Here is a 22595-nt window from a genome sequence, read left to right as displayed (position 1 = left end):
ACTATTATACTCTACTGTACTCTATTATACTCTATTCTACACTATTATATTGTACTCTACTCTATTATATTATACTCTATTCTACTCTACACTATTATATTTTATTCTACTCTATTATATTATACTCTGTTATACTCTACTCTACACTATTCTATTCTACTCTATATTATACTCTACACTATTATACTCTACTGTACTCTATTATACTCTACACTATTCTATTCTACTCTATATTATACTCTACACTATTATACTCTACTGTACTCTATTATACTCTACACTATTATACTCTACTGTACTCTATTATACTCTACACTATTATACTCTACTCTACACTATTATACTCTACACTATTATATTATACTCTACACTATTATACTCTATTCTACTCTATTATATTCTACTCTACTCTATTATATTCTACTCTACTCTATTATATTATACTCTATTCTACTGTACTCTATTCTACATTATTATACTCTACACTATTATATTATACTCTACACTATTATACTCTATTCTACTCTATTATATTCTACTCTACTCTATTATATTATACTCTATTCTACTGTACTCTATTCTACACTATTATACTCTACACTATTATACTCTATTCTACTCTATTATATTCTACTCTACTCTATTATATTCTACTCTACTCTATTATATTATACTCTATTCTACTGTACTCTATTCTACACTATTATACTCTACACTATTATATTATACTCTACACTATTATACTCTATTCTACTCTATTATATTCTACTCTACTCTATTATATTATACTCTATTCTACTGTACTCTATTCTACACTATTATACTCTACACTATTATATTATACTCTACACTATTATATTCTATTCTACTCTATTATATTCTATTCTACTGTACTCTATTCTACACTATTATACTCTACACTATTATACTCTACACTATTATATTATACTCTACACTATTATACTCTATTCTACTCTATTATATTCTACTCTATTATATTATACTCTATTCTACTGTACTCTATTCTACACTATTATACTCTACACTATTATATTATACTCTACTCTATTATATTATACTCTATTCTATTCTACTCTATTATATTATACTCTATTATATTATACTCTGTTATACTCTACTCTACACTATTATATTATATTCTACTCTGTTATATTCTACTCTGTTATACTCTACACTATTCTATTCTATTATATTATACTCTATTATATTCTATTATATTATATTCTACTCTACTCTACTCTACTCTGTTGTGTAGGATTCTGGATTCTGGCTGCTGACTCAGCCCCTCCTGAGCAGCTCACTAACCGCACAGCTCTCCAGCCAACAGCAAGCTTCTCTCCAGTGCAGAGAAATGAGGAGACGGGCACAGAACACAGAGCTTATTCAGCTGTAAGTGGACTCACCTGGCTCAGAACCAGGGCGCTGTTAAAACTACCGGCTAAACCCGAGCAGCGGTCAGTCAGTGGACTGTTAGCCGAGCAGCTGAGCTAACGCTTCAGTCCGAACTCACCCCGGGGCTGAAGCTCGCCGCGGAGCCGCCTGGACTGCAGACACACAGCGACCACCTGTTTGAGCCGCTTAAATCAGAGTTTCCCCGTAAAAACATCTTTTAAATAGTTTCAGATTCAGACGATCAGCTCGGCTCACATCAGCCGCTCCGATACGGCTGCCATTGCGCATGCGCAGCACGGGATTCAACACGAGTCGAGTCGATTCATTTGTGTTTCGACACACTGATTCATAGTATGGATCAATGGCTGTAAACGCACAAACCCTACCTTAGTTTGTGCACATACATATTTTAAATATTTTTAGTATATATATATACACACACACATCATCATCATCATCAGCCATAACATTAAAACCAGACCAAATAACTGATGATCTGGTATTAGGCAGTGAGTGAACAGTCAGGTCTTAAAGGTGATGAAAAATGGACAAGCATAAGCATCTGAGACACTCTGACAAGAACCTAAATGTGATGTTCTAGACAATGACTGGGTCAGAACATCTCCAAAACATCAGGCAGGTCTTGTGGGGTGTGCAGTGGTCAGCACCTACCAGAAGTGCCCCAAGGAAGGACAGCCGGTGAACCGGTGGCAGGGTCTGCTGCTAACGTTAGTCCTGGTGGCAGATTCCACAGATGGACACCTCCAGAGGTCTGGGGGAGTCCATCGTGCCTCTACCTGATCTCTGAAGAGACCTTTTGACAGACCCAAATTCACTGGCGTTGCTAGCCAATTGCAGCGCAGGGCCGGGTTACCACCAGCCAATCATCGCGCAGGAGGCGGGGTCTGCCGCTGCTTGTTAGCACGGTTAGCGCTCGGCTAAAAACAGAGCGGTGCTGTTACTCATATCAGTGCGGCTGTATCAGCGCCCGGCTCTGGTGTTACTCAGCCATCTACTCTCGGATATGTTAGTGTGTAGTCCTGGCCTCAGGACTTCATTTCCCTCCTAAAAAGGGAGAAATATTAGCTAGCAGTAGCTAGCGGAGAGCCGCGGCTGCTGGGGATGAGCTCCTCTTTAGAGGTGAGTGAGTTAGCTAGCAGCTAGCTAGTAGCTAAAAACACAGTTTCCTTTCCTAATCTCATCGATGGTCCAATTCTGAGAGGATAAAACAGTTGAAATGGTGCAGGGCAATAGCTCAACACAAGCAAATGTGAGCTGTGAAGATGTGCAGCATTTTTCCGTTCCACCTTAAATCCCGCTGCAGTTCCTGTACATTCTGCCTGACGCTGACTGTACAGAGTGTATGGGAGCGCTGCCCCATTTAAGGTGGAACGGAAAGTTCCGAAACGCAGCTGGTGAATAAGAAGTTTTATTTATTATAAAGAAAATGGTTATGCTAGAAACGTGTAAAAACATTACAAATAAAGCTGGTAAATAACCTGTCTTACCTGTCCTTCAGTTGTGCCCATATGTATGGCATATACTTGGCAGCATATGCCTGACCTGAGCTGAATAGTGGATATATTCAGAATAGTGAAAAAAAGTTCCACACAAGCCTAATGGGACACTTTCTTGTCGTTGTTCTTGGGACCGTGTTATTTGTCAGGATGCTCGGATGGAGGCTTACACTGCTTCGAGTGATGGAGGGACCCCCGGCTCTGTTATGCACCAGAATGGAGGATTTCAAAAGAAGCCAGTGTCCCGTAAGTCAGGTTGGAGCTTGGAGAGATACGTATGATTTGGATGGAAATCTCACCGGGACGTTGTGTCTGACTGAGTTTCTGACCGTGTGTGTGTTCACATTAGGAAGCCGCTTGAGCAAAGAAACAGTTCAGCTGGAGAGCTACACTTCTGGAAGCAGAATGCCGGTTGTCTACGTGAAAGAGGAAGAACCTACGGATGAAGACTATCTGTGTAAGAAAGGAGGGCTCACGAACGACACAAACGGCTAACGTACACTGTCTTTACAACTACAATAGAATAGAATGTGTAATTATTTTATTATTCCCCTTCTCTCCTCATCCTCACATTGCTTTCTATCCAGCTCTCATGGCCCCATTTCCCCTAAGGCCCTTTCCCACCATCTGTACTGTCTAGCTGTCCAGCTGTCGTAATAATGTTTTACTTTGAGCGCCAGTAACTATGTTTCCGTCCAGTGGTTTGATCTCAGTGTGCTTTGAGTCCAACTAAAGTCCAGTTAAGCTCATATATATGTATATAAGCAGGCATAGAAAGGGTCTGGTCTTGGTTTGGTCTAGGTTCTTATATATATATATATATATATATACTGTTTATTCACTCTATTCCAGACTGTGAGGAGTGCAGATTGTTCTTCATAGACGAGTGTGAGGTTCACGGTCCAGCCGTCTTCATCCCGGACACCCCTGTTCCCCTGGGGGTTTCTGACCGAGCCAGGCAGACCCTCCCACTCGGTCTGCAGGTTCAGAAGTCTGGTATTCCTGGTGCAGGTCTGGGAGTGTTTAACCAGGGGGAGACTATTCCTGCTGGTGCGCACTTCGGGCCCTACCAGGGAGACCTGACTGACAGGGAGGACGCCATGAACAGCAGCTACTCCTGGGTGGTGAGTGTTTAGTTTTGTGTAGTTTTGCTTGCACAGATTTTATTTTTTGGACTGTTCATAGTTTTAAAAAACTTAAAAAAAAGCATTAAAGGGCCCTTTTGTGTGGTTTTAAGCGGGATGAACGATCATCATATATCCCATAATTATAAAGACTATTCTAAAAACTGTCATTATAACTTGTAACAAATGGAGGAGGCTGAGCTAAACTGCTGTAAACTGAATAAATCTTAATTTCCATATATGGACTAAATGGAAGCAGTAAGAAGAGTCCCAGCACGAAATGACAAAGTTTACATCAGTAATTTATTTATTTTTAATTATTTATTCATTTATTTGTCCAGATATACAACAGCAGACAACATGAGGAATATATAGATGCCAAGAGGGAGACCCACGCTAACTGGATGAGGTGAGCAGTACACACTTACCTCAGTTTCATTTGGTAGAAATACCTTCGCCACTAATCACACGCTGTCCCCATCGCTGTCCCCATCGCTGTCCCCATCGCTGTCCCCATCGCTGTCCCCATCGCTGTCCCCATCGCTCTCAGGTATGTGAATTGCGCTCGTAATGATGAAGAGCAGAATCTGGTGGCGTTTCAGCATCGAGGGAGGATTCTGTACCGTTGCTGTCGCCCCGTCCGACCGGGACAGGAGCTCCTGGTCTGGTACGCAGAGGAGTACGCCAGGAATCATGACATCACGTTTGACTACCTGTGGAACAGCAAGTGCTCAGCAAAAGGTTGTATGTTGTTGTTAATGTGATCATTACGCTGATTTTTGGATTGAAAAAGTAAACAATGTATATAATATTTGATACATTTCAAATATATTTGATATTTTTAGCATATAAAAAGTATATAATGTTCAGTCTCTGTTTCCCCTGTCCTACCGTACCAGATTCAAATCATGAGCCACATAAACTACTAAGAATGCTGCTAGTCAGCTAGCATCGTTATAGCTTAGCTTATGTCTCCCCATACCTTCAAGTTTGAGGTTAGTTTGCGAATGTTCTTCTCTGTCTTTCTCCCCCAGAAACGAACAGCGCCCTCCAGCGGGTCTTCTCCTGCTCTGTGTGTCCGCTTTCCTACACAGCTCAAATTTACCTCCACAAACACATCAGGAGATGCCACCACGAGGACTACGTCAGGCTGCTCCAGTCCGGAGAGATTAAATACCAGAACCTGGCGCCTCGGAGAAGCTCCAGCTCTCTGCAGCCGTCATCGTTCCCCCTCAACCCTCACAGACGAACGCAGAGCATCACAGACAAGGAGAGGACTCACTACTGCTCCCAGTGTGGGAAGAGCTTTCCTCACCAGACTAACCTCCGGAAGCATCAGCGGGTTCACACGGGAGAGAAGCCGTACCGCTGCCCTGAGTGCGGCAAGAGCTTCGGTGACCCGGGCAGCCTCAGACTACACCTGCGCACCCACACGGGAGAGAAGCCGTACCGCTGCTCCGAGTGCGGCAAGAGCTTCGCTCAGGTGAGCAACCTCCAGAGACACAAGCGCGTTCACACCGGAGAGAAGCCGTACGACTGCGCGGAGTGTGGGATGAGCTTCACCCAGCCCAGCAGCCTCAAAACGCACCGGCGCATTCACGGAGGAGAGAAGCCCTACAGCTGCTCCGAGTGCGGGAACAGCTTCAATCGGCAGAGTCACCTCCAGCTTCACCAGCGCATCCACACGGGACTGAAGCCGTATCCCTGCGGCGAGTGCGGGAGGAGCTTCAACCATCAGAGCAACCTCCAGCGGCACCAGCGCGTCCACACCGGAGAGAGGCCGTACCGCTGCTCCGAGTGCGGGAGCAGCTTCATCACGCAGACTCACCTCCAGCTGCACCAGCGCGTCCACACCGGGGAGAAGCCCTACCACTGCTCCGACTGCGGGAAGACCTTCACCTTGCTGAGCGTTCTGCAGCTCCACCAGCGCGTCCACACCGGAGAGAAGCCCTACGTCTGCTCCGAGTGCGGGAGGAGCTTCACCACGCGCAGCAGTCTCCTGCGCCACCACAACGTTCACACGGGAGAGAGGACCTATCCCTGCCCGGACTGCGGGAGGAGCTTCACTCAACAGATCAGTCTCCAAAGACACCGGCGCATTCACACCGGAGAGAAGCCGTATCACTGCTCCCAGTGTGGGCGGAGCTTCAGGCACGCCAACACTTTAAAGACGCACAGATGCGGGAAAGGAAGCGAAACACCATGACGTGAGTTTATCGTTAGTATTCAGATACTAACAAGCGCCCCCTTGTGGACTAGTCTTCTTAAATGTGGAGGGGTGAGTAAGTGAGGGGGATACATCCAGGTCTTTGAGGTCTATAAAAAAAAAACATGGCTTCAAAGACATTATGATGTGAAGCACCATTAGCAATTCAGATACTAACAAGCGCCCCCTTGTGGACTTGAGGTACATCCAGGTACATCACAGAACTCCACATCGCAGGGGGTTTCTCCACTCACAGTGTAACCAGCAAGCTGATTGGCTCTTTTTGTTAAAAGGTGGGACTTTATCCCTAAACAGACGCCATGTTGAGCGTTACGAGAACCAGTGCAGTAAGCTTTTAGGGTACTAACAGCGCCCCCTTGTGGCCACATTCAAATGTTAAACTATAAAATGTGACCTGAACCAAAACTATGGCACATTTTATGTTGTTATTTGGAATATGTTAAAAGGACAATCTGTGGGTTTACGGGGTTAAATGGATGCTAATGAAGGCAGCTGTTAATTCCTGTAATAAAAAAGTGATCTTGTGTGATTTGTAGGTATGTTATGATAATTATTTCTTAATGGCTTCAAGTTCTGAATCGTCCTGGTTTTAAGACTCTTGTTCCAAAAACGAGTTACAGTTTTACACAAACTGTAATAAAAACCCATCAAATGCAGCAATCTCTGTTTTGTTCTAAAGGTTCTGAATAATGTGAGAATAATTATATAATAACTGATGATTTTTATCTCAAGACCCACAAGTGCGCCAACACAGTCCTGAAGTTGATTAGTTTCCCAACCAATCACAAAGCAGCCACATGCACAGCTACACTATATTGACAAAAGTATTGGGACACCTGCTCATTCAGTGTTTCTTCAGAAATCAAGGGCATCAAAAGAGTTGATGCTGCTTTTGTTGGAGGGACGGTCTCTACTGTCCAGAGAAGACGACTTTTTCTTAGGACTGAGGGCCACCAGAAGTCATTTAGCATAGCTTAGACATCTACTAATTTGCTTTATACAGTATATTTGTATGAATTCTTTGTCACACTAAAACCTGACATGTACAAAACTGCAGCTTTACGGGGGACGAAAAGCCGCCTTGGAGCATTTCTATTGGTCCATTGCTCATGAAATTGGTCCATGAGGTCATTTCACCCAGTGCTGATTAAGATAACAGTGACAAATGGCAAAAATGGATGGAGATACAGGGTTTTTCTGTGGTCATGATGATCTGCTAAACCATGCTTCATCAGTGTAGATTTGGATTCTGGCATATTCACTTATTAGAGTTTGGTAAAGTGTTGGGCAGCCCCACTGGCAGCCCCACTGGCAGCCCCACTGGCAGCCCCACTGGCAGCCCCACTGGCAGCCCCACTGGCAGCCCCACTGGCAGCCCTGGTTAAATTACACATTTTGTTGATTTTCAAAGTGAACAGAAATAAACATAAGCTCTTCCAGGATCAATAAATGACATTTCTGCATGTTTTAAAGTATAATTTTTATTTATTTATTCATTTTTTTTGCTGACTGCAGCAAATTGGAAAAAATAAAGTTTAAGCACCATTTTAACCAGTACTAAAAAATAATAATCCCCTTGACTAAAGAAATATCCCTTGTAGCCAGTTTAACCATTTCTTCCACTTTTTCAAGTAAAACAAACAAAAAAAAATTAGAGCTGACAGAAACACCGGGACCCCCGACTGGAGGAAGGGGAGACACTCTGAATAAAGGCCTGTAAAACCTGCTCTCACACTAACAGTATCTGAGGTATCGCAGTCAGAAAGCACTTCGTATGGAATGAAACAAAAAAAATTAAATGAGTAACATCCCTATTTATTGCATACAGTTATCATAAGAGTTAATCCACACCTGATCCACGGTCCAGTTGATCTAGGCTACATTCACACAGCAGGTAAAATTGTCTGTGAAATCTGACGCACACACACATATATATATATATATATATAGGGAGGTGTTCAGTGGTGGCATGGCGAGGTAACAGACCTCATACATGTTTGGGGTGATGATGAAAACAGACAGTGGAAGGATGAAGACGCTGGTTTACTGCTTGGGGAAATGAATCAGATTCGTTCACATTACAGAGCGACTCAGCTCACATTTATAAACGTGAAGCAATTGTGGCAACTCCAGGTCCAACAAGTATTTGACAGCCAAATCCTATAGGAGCACAAAAAAGTAAAAAGTTATGTCATGTGAACGTAGCCTTAGAGCTGGATTTACTGCCAGATCGGTGTGGACACTCCACTATTGCCTAACGACATTATTCACACTTCTACATTCTGCTGCACGAGCTGGAGCTGAGAAAGCTGCTGTGTGTCAAAACTATTCCAAATACAAAACTAGCGACTTCACAATCCTATAAAAATGCTAAATACAGTAGTAATATCATATCAGACAGTAGTGATGATCATAGACTATTATTACAGTCTGCACTTACCAAACATGTAGTGGTTTAGTAGTTAATTCACTTAAAGGCATATATTACCACACACACACACACACACACACACACACACACACACCATTATTATTTTGCTGCAATTTCATACACCAATCAGCCATAACCTTAGAACCACTGCCAGGTGTAGTGAATCTACAGTGACTCCTGTCAGGGCAGCAGGTGAACGGTCAGTTCTTGAAGGTGATGAAGGTGTTCAATCAAACTGTGATGTTCTAGACAATGACTGGGGTCAGAACATCTCCAAAACATCAGGCAGGTCTTGTGGGGTGTTTCTGGGATGCAGGGGTCAGTACCTACCGAAAGTGCTCCAAGGAAGGACAACTCCTGATCATGGGCGGCCCAAGGCTTACTGATGCTCATGGAGGCCCCGCCCACCTCTCATCTTAGAGATCCAAGTTTCTTAATGCTTCTATAAATAATACAGCTGCAATTTAGACACGCTAATCCACAACAGTAAACAGAGGTTAAATCACTAGCTGTTTTAGTACCAGCTTCTATGATGAGACTAAATTCTAATTTGATTTAGTAAAATTTACTAATGTGTTTAATATCTTAGTCCAGTCTGACTGAGCTACCGGACCTGAAGTCAAGGTTTCCTCTTCCACAAACTTTCCGTTCCACCTTAAACAGAGCCGCTGCTGAAGTACACACGTTGTAGCTGTGGCAGTATTTAAGGTGGAATGGAGAGTTAGCATTTTAAGCTAACTTTAGCACTTGTCGCCGCTCTTACCGGTTTATATGAAGCTCGGTTTTGTTTTGCTCAGTGAAGTAATGTCACAAATGAACTGTCTAGTGTCTAGGAGTAGTTTTCACAAAAATGAGAAGTTTGTCGGCAGCAGCTGAGGATCATGTCTATTAACGGCCATGGCGAAAAATCCAAGTCTGCATGTTAAGGCAGGTGGTTATAATGTTCTGGCTGATGCATTACAATAGCACAATGTTATTTTATAAAGAGCACTGGAGGTGCAATTCAAGTGTTTCAACGAAGGCCAAAACCAGCCTGATCAGCCAGTTTGGCCGTTCAGGTCAGGAGCGTCCTCCTTGCCGCTGCACTTGTGCCTCTTTAAAGAACCCGAGTCCCTGAAGCTCCGCCCACACTCTGAGCAGGGGTGCGGTTTCTCCCCCGTGTGAATGAGCTGGTGCAGGAGGAGATGGCCCTTCTGATTAAAATCCATCCCGCATTCGGAGCAGATGTACGGCCTCTCTCCCGTGTGGATGCGCTGGTGGAGCTGGAGATTGGTCTTCTGAGTAAACCCCTTGCCGCAGTCGGCGCACTTGTACGGTTTCTCCGTCGCGTGGCTGCGCTGGTGGGTCAGGAAGCTGCTCTGCCGGGCGTACTTCTTCCCACAGTCCAAGCACTGGTACGGCTTCTCCCCGGTATGAACGCGCTGGTGTATTTTGAGAGCCATGCCGTCGATGAAGCTCTTGCCGCAGTGCGAGCAGTCGTAGGGCTTCTCTCCCGTGTGGATGCGGTGGTGAAGCTTGAACTGGCTGTGGCGACTGAAGCTCTTCCCGCACTCCGAGCAGTAGTACGGCTTCTCGCCCGTGTGCATGCGCTGGTGCATCTGGAGATGACCCCGCCGGGTGAAGCTCTTCCCGCACTCCGAGCACTGGAACGGCTTCTCTCCCGTGTGAATGCGCTGGTGTAACAGCAGGTTGCCGCGCTGAGTAAAGCCCTTCCCGCACTCGGAGCAGCGGTGCGGCTTGTATCCCATGTGCCTGCGCTGGTGCTGCTGGAGGTTGCTCCTTTGGGCGAAATTCTTCCCGCACTCGGAGCAGTGGTACGGCTTCTCTCCCGTGTGAATGCGCTTGTGTATCTGGAGGTGGCTGCTTTGAGTGAACCTTCTTCCGCACTCCGAGCAGCGGTAAGGTTTCTCTCCTGTGTGGAGGCGCTGGTGGAGCTGGAGATGAGTCCGGTCAACGAAACTCTTCCCACACTCGGCGCAGTGGTGCTTTCTCTCCTGGTCCGAGTCTCTCTGCGCCCGAGACGCTTGAGCGGAGGATGCCTGCTGAGACTGATTGGGGCTCGTCAGATCCTCAGGTTTAATCTCGCCCGACTTCACCAGCCTCATGTACTCCTCCTGGTGGCACCTCTTGAGGTGTCGGTGAAGGAAGATTTGAGACGTGTAGGAAAGCGGACACGAGGAGCAGGAAAACACCTGGGTCAGATCGTCCCTCGTTTCTGAAAAGCAACAAGAAAAAAGCGTAAACGAGTGAAGATCCTGGGAGGATCCCTCTTCTCCAGCCCTCCTACTTTACTTCCATGCCCAAATATTACTACCTAGAGAGGTACTGCCAATAGAATAGGACTCTCTGGAGCAGATCAACATCATGACCCTATTGGCTCCATGCTGCCTAATGCCAGGCGTGGGCTAGAGGGGTATAAAGCCCCCCAGCATTGGGGGGGAATGATGGTGGTAATTTTCATACCAATCAAATTCTTAAAACTAGAGTGTCTATATAACTTTCAGACCAATTATTTACATATATAAAAGTGTATAAGTTATATATATATATATATATATATATATATATATATATAAATAAATAAAACACTTGGCACAAAGGGCTTTTATTTTGTATAATATCTGATATATCTTGAATTTATTGTCTGATAAAAAAAAAATCTGTCCAACCTCTTATATGCCCATGGGGCGCCATATATGCACACCAGGGGGCAGAAAACATGCATCTCATTATTTTTTTCATTATAATTTTCTATTATAAATGATCTGTTTAAAGAAAATAATGATTTAAATCACTATTTATGTCATGTTTTATATATTACTGTTATTATTTAAGATAATTAATTGTCACACTAATCTTGCAGAGGTCTCAAACTCAAAAACTGCATCAGACACTTGGATTTAAAGGGTTAAATGAAAAATATCAGTTTTAGCTTCTTTAATCTTAGGTTTAATATTAGTCATGTTAAAATATGATATTAAAGCCTGAATTTTTCAAAAAAGCAATAAAGACTCAATCATTAATCAGTTATTTCTATACGTTTTTGAAAACTACTGTAAACCATGTAAGTCGGCCCCATCAATAAGAGGCCGTCGATACCACGGCCATCCATAGCCAGGAGTCCTAGAAAGCATAACTGGCCTCGCCCTCTCTGGGAGGATAGGATGAAAGTGCAGGCCAAAACTGGGCCATGGCTTGTTTGCTATCTGGGCAGAGTTTGAGATTAAATAAGTCAAATGAAATGTAATGTTTGAACAACCTTTTGTGGAGCACTTTTTGTTCCAGAGGTAGTCGAACATGATGCCAGAATTTTTGGCGTACTCCTCGGCGTACCAGACCAGGAGCTCCTCTCCTGGTTTAATGGGTCGACAGCATCGGTACAGAATCCTCCCTCGATGCTGGAACGCCACCAGATTCTGCTCTTCATCATTACGAGCATGGCTCACAAACCTGAGAGAGACACAAAGGGTTTCCACACCAAATAACAAAAAACACACAGTAGTTCTACTGCAGAAGCTCCAGATCTCATCAGAACAGATAAAGCAGCTGAAAATCCAGTACAAAGGAGAAACAAGAGCTTCTCATTCTGAAGAAAGAAAGTAGTGAGATCTTGTCAGTGAGCTAGTCTGAAGAACAGAGCTCGGTTCCTCCAGGTTTCTCCTGGACGCCCCCGAGTCCAGCACAGCACAGCGTGGAGGATGTGTTCAACTTCATTAGCAGCAGCAGCAGCAGCAGCTCACCTGATTTACCATCATTAAGCCCTGATTTACCCCCAAACCAGGTGTTGATCTGAGGAGAACTATATACTAGAAATAATACTAGACTCACCTCATCCAGTTAGCGTGGGTCTCTCTCTTGGCATCTATGTACTCAGCACTCTGCCCGTTCTTATAGAGCTGTAAGAAAGTTGTAAATTCACGGTCATCCATTGATGCAGTTTGACAACAGCACAGCTATGATGATCTGCATCCAACACGACCAGACTCTGCAATAGCTTCTTCCCCCAAGCCATCAGACTTCTCAACTCAACTTCTGAACTGATGTCTTTTTTGCTACATGCACACACACTATCTTTACTACCTCCCTGGACTCAATATTTATTGCACACTGCATAATTTGCACACTACCGGCAACTATTTATTATCCTCTGTCTGTCCTGTGTTGTGTGTTCTGTATGCACTCTGTCTATGTTGCTCCATGGTCCTGTAGGAACATTGTTTCGTTTCACTGTGTACTCTGTATGTAGCTGAAATGACAATAAAACCCACTTGACTTGAAATCAAATCCTCACAGCAATGCTCCTCTAAAATCTAGTAGATACCCTTTCCTCCCTGGAAAGTAACTCTTTAATACCCATAATTTCAGTAGAAACAATTAATTAGCAGGTGTCCCAAAACATTTGTCCATATAGTATATGTTCTATGCAATTAAAACTAAACTCACCACCCAGGAGTAGCTGCTGTTCATGGCTTTCTGACTGTCTGTCAGGTCTCCCTGGTAGGGCCCGAAGTGCGCACCGACAGGAATAGTCTCCCCCTGGTTAAACACTCCCTGACCTGAGCCTGGAATATCAGAATTCCGAACCTCCAAACCAGGCGGGAGGGTCTTCCTGGCTCGGTCCACGATCCCCATAGGAATAGGGGTGTCAGGGATGAAGGCAGCTGGACCATGAACGTCACACTCGTCTGTGAAGAAAGATCTGCACTCCTCACAGTCTGGACGAGGAAGAGAGGAGAAGGAATGTTAGGAATGTCAGGATTGAAGTGAACTGTCCAAAATTGCTGCGGTCACTATGTGCCATGTCTATTTTTCAGAGTTCATTATCGAGCACTACACCCATGCATGAAGCAACGCAGCAAAACTGCTAAAGCCTCGTCACGATGAGACAAACTGGACGGAACTTGCTGGTTTATATGAGGTCAGTCTTACGAGAACTGTCTAGTGTGCAGTAGTGCTATATGGGCAAAAGTATTGGGACACCTGCTCTTTAATGGTTTCTTCCTTAAAAAGAGTTGATCCTGCTTCTGTTGGAGTAACTGTCTCTACTGTCCAGAGAAAAAGACTTTCTATTAGATTTTGGAGGAGCATTGCTGTGAGGATTTGATTGATTACAATCAGCAACAAGAGCTTTAGTGAGGTTAGGATGTTGGATGATGATCACCACCCCACCTCATCATCCTCAACTCATCCCAAAAGTACTGGATGGAGCTCCACCTCCATCATTCCAGAGAACACAGCTCCTCCACTGCTCCACAGCTCCTCAATGCTGGGGGGCTTTATACCCCTCTAGTCCACGCCTGGTATTATTAGGCAGCATGGAGCCAATAGGGTCATGATGTTGATCTGCTCCAGAGAGTCCTATTCTATTGGCAGTACTTCTTCTCTACAGGGACTAGACAAGCTGCGGGTGCATCTGCACGTCTGTAACGCAATGGGTGGAACTTAAAGTAGCTGAATGCTTTAATTATTTAATGTATTATGTTGTAAACTTCCAGACACATTTGGGGGGAAATGTTTGGGTTTATATGCACATTATAATCTGACAGATCTGATGACTGAGCTAAAATCCAGCTCTTAGTCCAGCAGGATCATATCTGTGATAATGAATTTAAATCAGTTCCTCTTACACAGATAGTCATCATTTTTAGCTTCTTCCTCTTTTGGCCCATTTTGGAGATTCAGCTGCACCTCCTTCTCCTTCTTCAAGCAGCCTAATGAGCACAGAGACATAGAAACACACAAACTCAGTCTCAGAAACACAGAACAGAAAATAACCTTGTTTAGAAATCTCCAAACGAACCTGGGTTAGGCAAACCGGGCCCAATTTGGAATCCTCCATTCTGTTGGTCCACAGCACTTGATGTCCCTCCACCATCTGAAGTGGGACAAGCCCTTAACTGCACATTCTAGCAAAGGTAAGGTAAAAAAAACAGCAATTAGCAAAGTCTCAAGAAGCAATTTTGCGCAGCTAGAACATCAACTGAAGAAGAAGGGTTCTTCAAGAGTTCTTTAGCAATCCACCGGGACTCAAAGAACCATATGGATGCTTAAATGACTGGTTCCCTGGATAACGAGGTCCTCACACTGGAGGAAAGCCTGGTTCTGCTAATGTCACAAGTGAAAGAACCCTTTTTCAGTACTAGATAGTAGTCTTTAGGCCATCTCCTAGGTCTACCTCCACCCAGGAATAGCTCCATTTCAACATCAGGGTGGGGTTTTCACAGTTAGCCCAATATCAAGCTATTATTAATGCATTATTAAGTTCTGTATAAAACCCCTATGAAGTATGAATTATTATTATTATACAGTACTTCATAATGTATTTATCTAATGTACCTGGGATCATATTAGGGTTCAATATTTAATAGTTTCTTTTATACAATACGTAATAATATATCTATAAACCAATCAATTTGGGCTCAATCTATAATTAATGAATTGAATGAATGCATTATTAGGTTCTGTGTAAAAACCATATTAAGTATTGAACCCTAATAATAAACAAATCCCAGGTTTGGGTCATTTCACTTGCCTTCGGCCCAAATCTGGTTGTTTATTATAATATATTATATTATAGAAATGCTGTATAATAACCCTATGAAGTTCTAACCCCCAATCAGAACCGGGTTAGGTCATATCGATATCTCGGGCCCAGTGCTGGGTGGTCAAACAGAGGCAGACTGGCCAGAGTTTTGGGGCAGCTGTAGAAGGTTTTGGGCCGGAAGTGGGGCAGATATGACGGCTCTGCTGAGCTCCTTCTGGCGCAACCACAACAAGCTAGCTAGTGAAGATGACCTGAGCCGTATCCTAGTTAGTTAGTTAGTTAGTTAAATAGTTAGTTAGCTAGTTAAATAGTTAGCTAGTTAAATAGTTAGTTATCTAGTTAAATAGTTAGTTATCTAGTTAGTTAAATAGTTAGTTAGTTAAATAGTTAGTTAGCTAGTTAGTTAAATAGTTAGTTAGTTAAATAGTTAGTTATCTAGTTAATTAGTTAAATAGTTAGTTAGCTAGTTAGTTAAATAGTTAGTTAGTTAGTTAAATAGTTAGTTAGTTAAATAGTTAGTTATCTAGTTAAATAGTTAGTTATCTAGTTAGTTAAATAGTTAGCTAGTTAAATAGTTAGTTATCTAGTTAAATAGTTAGTTATCTAGTTAGTTAAATAGTTAGTTAGTTAAATAGTTAGTTAGCTAGTTAGTTAAATAGTTAGTTAGCTAGTTAGTTAAATAGTTAGTTAGTTAAATAGTTAGTTATCTAGTTAATTAGTTAAATAGTTAGTTAGCTAGTTAGTTAAATAGTTAGTTAGTTAGTTAGTTAAATAGTTAGTTAGTTAAATAGTTAGTTATCTAGTTAATTAAATAGTTAGTTAGTTAAATAGTTAGTTAGTTAAATAGTTAGTTAGTTAAATAGTTAGTTATCTAGTTAGTTAAATAGTTAGTTAGTTAAATAGTTAGTTATCTAGTTAGTTAGTTAATTAGTTAGTTATCTAGTTAGTTAAATAGTTAGTTAGTTATCTAGTTAGTTAGTTAAATAGTTAGTTAGTTAAATAGTTAGTTAGCTAGTTAGTTAGTTAGCTAGTTAGTTATCTAGTTATATCCAACCCAGCCAGCATCCGTGCTCAGAGGAGAGCGCCTCCAGACGCAGCTGCTCACCGAATTCGGCCTTTGTTTACCTGGCTTACCTGCAGCCAGGCGACCGCGCCGCCTACACCGGACACAGCAGAGGACAGAGACACACCAGAAACCCTTTATTTCGGGGCTTCTTCCTTAAATTAGTTAATTAGCGTCACCGGGTCGGGTTCGGTTCTGCTGTGGAAGGGCAGAAACCCCGAATAGAGAAGTTAGCCAGCGCCAGTGGGCGGCAGGAGTTCACTCACCTCCTCAGGGGAGCTCAGCTTCACGACGATCGGAACAAAAGCTACATTTCCAGCTAAGAGTAAATAGCAGTTCGTCATATCGGTTTAAATAAGCGTCCAAAACGCGGAGGAGAATAAAGCGGAGTCGCAGCCGGATGCAGCTAAATCTGTTTACCTCGCGCTGTTAGTGCAGCCGAGCTAACCGGTCTAGCAAGCCTCACCTGAGCTGCGATTGGGTAGTAGAGCTCCGCCTCCTTCGCTGCGATTGGCTGAAGCACCTTGCATCTCGCGCCACGATTGGTTAGTGCCATCACTAGCCGTCCGCCGGTTGGACGAGTGAGAAGTCATTGACGTTGCCGTGGCAACATTCTCAGCAGCTTCTGAGACGCGCTGTGTATAGCTAGTGTGCAAAACAAGTGCCCTACTATTCAAAGTGAACTCATTAGCTAGTGTGCTAAAGTCGAGAGACAGCGCGTGGTCTGGGACACAACCTATGGCCAGCGTTTATTGTGTGGTGAGTTCTTGTTCCGCCTCCTTCTTTGCTAGGATTGGACGAAGCATATTGAATATCGCAATATGATTGGTTAGCACCGCGACACGCGGTGTGCCGATTGGACAGTCCGGAGGTCATTCACGTTACCATAGAAACAAGATGGGAAGCTCCCGAGACTAGTGTTCCTTGAACTGCAATCTGCTGATATAGTAGATGTGTAAAAACTACAGGAACACAAACAACTTCCTTTTTATTAAATATTATAATTTATTGATATACTGAAATGATAATTTATTGATTTATATAAATGATAATGTATTGATACTACAATTATTACACTAACTGTAATTCCATTATACTATAATTACTATACTATGTATAATTCCAATTACCATTTAGTCCAGACTTCATATATGGAAACTAAGCTGCCAAAATAGCACATTACAAACAGACTTATATATATATATATATATTTATATAACAGACCTATATTTATATATACAATACTTTACCAGTAATGCATATGTATAGCGTCACCATCGCACAAAACCTCGTATTATAAAAACTGCTACAGTTTACAGGATTTTTCAATGTAAAAGAGTCTATTCCAAGTCATTCAGAGCGTTTCTGTTGGTCCATTCATCATTAAATCCGTGCTGCCTAATGCCAGGCGTGGGCAAGAGGGGTATAAAGCCCCCCAGCATTGAGCTGTAGAGCAGTGGAGTGATGGATGAAACTCCATCCAGTACTATTAGGATGAGTTGGGGAGTTGGGGATGATGATGATGAGGTGGGGTGGTGATCATACAACATTATGACCTGACTAACGTTCTAGTTGCTGAATGCAATCAAATCCTCACAGCAATGTTTCTCCAAAATCTGGACAGTAATACCCTTGATTTCAGAAGAAATTTACAGTAAGATATATGGACAAAAGTTTCGAGACACCTGCTCATTCACTGTTTCTTCTGAAATCAACGTTATTAAGAGTTGATCCTGCTTTTGTTTGGAGGATCATTGCTGTGAGGATTTGACTGAATTCAGCGACAAAAGTGTTAGTGAGGTCAGGACGTTGGATGATGATGATCACCACCCCACCTGAATCCCAACTCCCTCCCCAACTCATCCTAAAAGTACTGGATGGAGCACCATCGTCATTTCAGAGGACACAGCTCCTCCACTGCTCCACAGCTCAATGCTGCCAATGGGTTCATGCTCATCTGCTCCACAAATATTTGGACATACACCTTTTTTGTGCGACAGTGACGATACATCAGTCTTCAGTGTCCAGAACAGTAACCAAAACAGCCTGATAATAAATAATTTATGGTGATGAAGGGATGTGATTATGACTGACAACTAAAACCACAGAAACGCCATAAGTGAATCTCAGGAGGAAATATACAACCCAAGTTAACAGTCGAATACGGGCCTTCTGGTAAGGTCTTTTTAAAGGCCCGTATATCTTTACCAGCGAACCAGTGAACATCCACCACTTCTTGATTGGACAAAGTCACGTGCCGTGAGTTCCCGGCTCATCGTTTGCACACTTGTGCCTCTTTAAAGTGCCTGAATGTCTGAAGATCTGCCCGCAGTCTGAGCAGAAATACGGTTTCTCTCCAGTGTGAACGCGCTGGTGCGTGGTGAGGTGACCTCTCTCGCCGAACCCTTTCCCGCAGTCCGAGCACTGATAGGGTTTCTCGCCTGTGTGGGTGCGCTGGTGCCGCTTGAGGTTCCCCATTTCGCTGAAATTCATCCCGCACTCCGAGCAGAAGTACGGCTTCTCTCCGGTGTGAGTGCGCTGGTGTTTACGGAGGTTCCCCCGTTCACTGAAGGTCATCCCGCAATCGGAGCAGAGGTACGGCTTCTCCCCGGTGTGAACGCGCTGGTGTCCCTGCAGGCCGATCTGCTGAGTGAAGCTCTTGCCGCAGTCCGAGCAGCGGTACGGCTTCTCTCCGGTGTGAGTGCGCTGGTGCTTTTTCAGGGTGCCTCGCTCGGTGAAGTTCATCCCGCACTCCGGACACTGGTGCGGTTTCTCCCCGGTGTGGATGCGCTGGTGTCTTTGGAGGTTGCTCTGCAGGGAAAAGCGCTTTCCGCACTCTGAGCAGGAGTACGGTTTCTCTCCGGTGTGAACGAGCTGGTGCGCTTTGAGGTGGTTTATCTTCCTGAAGGTCTTCTCACAGTCTGAGCACTGGTACGGTTTCTCTCCGGTGTGAACGCGCTGGTGTGTTTTGAGAGCGCCCGCGTCGCGGAAACTGGAGCCACACTCCGAGCAGTGGTACGGTTTCTCTCCAGTGTGAATGCGCTGGTGTTTGAGGAGACTGCTCCGCTGAGTGAAGGTGTTCCCACAGTCTGAGCAGTAAAACGGTTTGGCTCCGGTGTGGGTGCGCTGGTGTCTTCGGAAACTGCTCTGTCGGGCAAAACTCGCACCGCACTGCGAGCACCGATGCGGTTTCTCGCTGGCGTGTACGCACAGGTGTTTTTTGAGATTGCTCCGCTCTCTAAAACTCTTTCCACATTCGGGGCAGTAGTACAGCTTCTCTGCTGTTGTGGGAATGCAGAGCTGCAGTGGTTTGAGATCTCCACGCTCACCAAAACTCTTCCCACAGTAACACATGCCGTGAATGCCGTGGTGTGTTTCGAGGTAGGAACCCTTACCACACTCTAAGCAGTCCTTGCTCGGGTCTTCCTGTACTTGTCCATGAGATGTATCAGCACCAAGACTAGCAGAAGACATGTGTTGACTAGTGGAGCTACTCTGAAGAATCAGGGTCTCATATTTCATCTCTCCCGGCTTCCCCAGTTGGACGCCTATACCTCCTGGTGGCATCTCCTGATGGTTTTAAGGAGGTAAATTTGACTTGTGTAGGAAAGCGAGCGAATGAAGCAAAGGAACGCCTGCAAGACGACCTCATTTGTTTCTACAGGACAAAAAGAGAATAAGATATATTAGAAATGCACAGAGAAATATAATTATATTTATTATTATAACAATTTTACATACTTTAATGTATACAAAAAATAGTCTAGAGCAAACAGAAATGCTAAGAATTGATATGCATTGAATTTTTCTAATTATTATTATTTTATAGGTAATGTGGATTCAGTCCAGCCAGTTACACTAGTCCCAATCGTACTGTCTAGCATGTTAGCGTATGGGTATTGGACTCTCTGCAACATGGCCATTGGCACCATGCTGCCTAATGCCAGGCGTGGGCAAGAGGGGTATAAAGCCCCCCAGCATTCAGCTGTAGAGCGGTGGAGTGATGGATGAAACTCCATCCAGTACTATTAGGATGAGTTGGGGATGATGATGATGAGGTGGGGTGGTGATCATACAACATTATGACCTGACTAACGTTCTAGTTGCTGAATGCAATCAAATCCTTACAGCAATGTTTCTCCAAAATCTAGCAGAAAGTCTTCTTCCCTGGACAGTAATACCCTTGATTTCAGAAGAAATCATCTGCTGTCTGGCTGTATGAGGATGTAGGCCTGTGTTTTTACTCTTTTCATGGATCCACAAGTCCCTGCACACAGACAGACAGACCGACAGACAGATAGACAGACAGATAGACAGACAAATAGACAGATAGATAGACAGACAAATAGACAGATAGATAGACAGACAAATAGACAGATAGACAGACAGATAGATAGATATATAGATAGATAGACAGATAGACAGACAGACAGATAGATAGACAGACAGATAGACAGATAGACAAATACAGACATATATACAGACAGACACAGACAGATAAGACAGATAGATAGATAGACAGACAAATATATATATATATATATATATATATATATATATATATATATATACATACAGACAGACAGATAGATAGATAGATAGATAGACAGACAGACAGACAGATAGACAGATAGATAGATAGACAAATACAGACATATATACAGACAGACACAGACAGATAAGACAGATAGATAGATAGATAGACAGATAGACAGACAAATAGACAGATAGACAGACAGATAGATAGACAGACAGACAGACAGACAGACAGACAGATAGATAGATAGATAGATAGACAGACAGACAGACAGATAGACAAATAGACAGATAGACAGACAGATAGATAGATAGATAGACAGACAAATAGACAGATAGACAGACAGATAGATAGATAGACAGATAGATAGATAGACAGACAGACAGACAGACAGATAGATAGACAGACAAATAGACAGATAGACAGACAGATAGATAGATAGATAGACAGACAAATAGACAGATAGACAGACAGATAGATAGATAGACAGATAGATAGATAGACAGACAGACAGACAGACAGATAGATAGACAGACAAATAGACAGATAGACAGACAGATAGATAGATAGATATAAAGACATATAGACAGACAGACAGATAGCAGGCTACAGGCTACGTTCAGGACCTCTCCATCCCTCACCTCTGGGAGCTGGGAGCTGGGATCTGGGAGCTGGGATCTGGGAGCAGGGAGCTGGGAGCAGGGAGCTGGGAGCTGGGAGCAGGGAGCAGGGAGCAGGGAGCTGGGAGCAGGGAGCAGGGAGCAGGGAGCAGGGAGCTGGGAGCAGGGAGCTGGGAGCTGGGAGCTGGGAGCAGGGAGCTGGGAGCAGGGAGCAGGGAGCTGGGAGCTGGGATCTGGGAGCAGGGAGCTGGGAGCAGGGAGCTGGGAGCTGGGAGCAGGGAGCAGGGATCTGGGAGCTGGGATCTGGGATCTGGGATCTGGGAGCAGGGAGCAGGGAGCTGGGAGCTGGGAGCAGGGAGCTGGGAGCAGGGAGCAGGGAGCTGGGAGCTGGGAGCTGGGAGCTGGGAGCAGGGAGCTGGGAGCTGGGAGCTGGGAGCAGGGAGCTGGGAGCTGGGAGCTGGGAGCAGGGAGCAGGGAGCTGGGAGCTGGGAGCAGGGAGCAGGGAGCTGGGAGCAGGGAGCAGGGAGCAGGGAGCTGGGAGCTGGGAGCTGGGAGCAGGGAGCTGGGAGCTGGGAGCTGGGAGCAGGGAGCAGGGAGCTGGGAGCTGGGAGCAGGGAGCAGGGAGCTGGGAGCAGGGAGCAGGGAGCAGGGAGCTGGGAGCAGGGAGCAGGGAGCAGGGAGCAGGGAGCAGGGAGCTGGGAGCAGGGAGCAGGGAGCAGGGAGCTGGGAGCAGGGAGCAGGGAGCAGGGAGCTGGGAGCAGGGAGCTGGGAGCTGGGAGCTGGGAGCTGGGAGCAGGGAGCTGGGAGCTGGGAGCAGGGAGCTGGGAGCAGGGAGCAGGGAGCTGGGAGCTGGGAGCTGGGAGCAGGGAGCTGGGAGACCGCTGCAGGACGTCACTGAGGCTGAACTCACCTGTTCAGAGACGCTCAGATCACCCGGACCCGGATCCCTGCGAACGGCTCCCCTCTCTCCCCTCTCTAAACACACACCGCAGGGCCGGTGATCGATCTCCAGTTTACTGGACTGGTCTGAGTGAGACCCCGGGACTGGGGAAGCAGCTGGCAAACACAAATACATGGCAACTGTGTGTGTAGCCGAGCTGCTAACAGCGCTAGCGGGCA

The 22595-nt window shown here is 44.6% G+C and overlaps 3 protein-coding genes across 3 annotated transcripts in view; 1 reads left to right on the top strand and 2 right to left on the bottom strand.

The window, feature by feature from the left end:
• rpl31 (ribosomal protein L31) overlaps window positions 1-22595 on the bottom strand; it is a 177071-nt gene that overhangs the window by 37618 nt on the left and 116858 nt on the right. The gene's annotated exons all lie outside the window — the stretch shown is intronic.
• Window positions 1-22595, bottom strand: part of LOC140561503 (uncharacterized) — a 27202-nt gene extending 4607 nt beyond the window's left edge. Inside the window, exons 1-13 of the mRNA XM_072686746.1 lie at window positions 22387-22595; window positions 18574-19977; window positions 16786-16964; window positions 16586-16671; window positions 14513-14618; window positions 14340-14423; window positions 13156-13427; window positions 12541-12608; window positions 11972-12162; window positions 9755-10927; window positions 5483-6199; window positions 4525-4718; window positions 3830-3943 (exon numbers count right to left, since the gene is read on the bottom strand). Coding sequence (XP_072542847.1) covers window positions 3830-3943; window positions 4525-4718; window positions 5483-6199; window positions 9755-10927; window positions 11972-12162; window positions 12541-12608; window positions 13156-13427; window positions 14340-14423; window positions 14513-14618; window positions 16586-16671; window positions 16786-16964; window positions 18574-19886 — 4497 coding nt within the window. The 5' untranslated portion in view covers window positions 19887-19977; window positions 22387-22595. The remainder of the gene's footprint in view (window positions 1-3829; window positions 3944-4524; window positions 4719-5482; window positions 6200-9754; window positions 10928-11971; window positions 12163-12540; window positions 12609-13155; window positions 13428-14339; window positions 14424-14512; window positions 14619-16585; window positions 16672-16785; window positions 16965-18573; window positions 19978-22386) is intronic.
• LOC140561451 (uncharacterized) lies at window positions 2330-6921 on the top strand. The gene is made up of 7 exons (XM_072686670.1): window positions 2330-2553; window positions 3080-3176; window positions 3280-3387; window positions 3783-4054; window positions 4396-4463; window positions 4605-4795; window positions 5089-6921. The coding sequence occupies exons 1-7, from the start codon at window positions 2536-2538 to the stop codon at window positions 6258-6260; spliced, it is 1926 nt and encodes a 641-aa protein (XP_072542771.1). The 5' UTR covers window positions 2330-2535; the 3' UTR covers window positions 6261-6921.

Source organism: Salminus brasiliensis, chromosome 8, assembly GCF_030463535.1.
Source record: "Salminus brasiliensis chromosome 8, fSalBra1.hap2, whole genome shotgun sequence".
Taxonomy (NCBI): domain Eukaryota; kingdom Metazoa; phylum Chordata; class Actinopteri; order Characiformes; family Bryconidae; genus Salminus; species Salminus brasiliensis.
The sequence above is the reverse complement of the archived record's forward strand: the minus strand, read 5'-3'. Positions and strand labels throughout refer to the sequence as shown.

Excerpts from the sequence above, each read along its gene's own strand:
- LOC140561451 (XM_072686670.1), top strand. Across the intron at positions 3,388-3,782 it reads TACGGATGAAGACTATCTGT|ACTGTGAGGAGTGCAGATTG; the intron begins GTAAGAAAGGAG and ends ACTCTATTCCAG. Across the intron at positions 4,055-4,395 it reads ACAGCAGCTACTCCTGGGTG|ATATACAACAGCAGACAACA; the intron begins GTGAGTGTTTAG and ends TTATTTGTCCAG.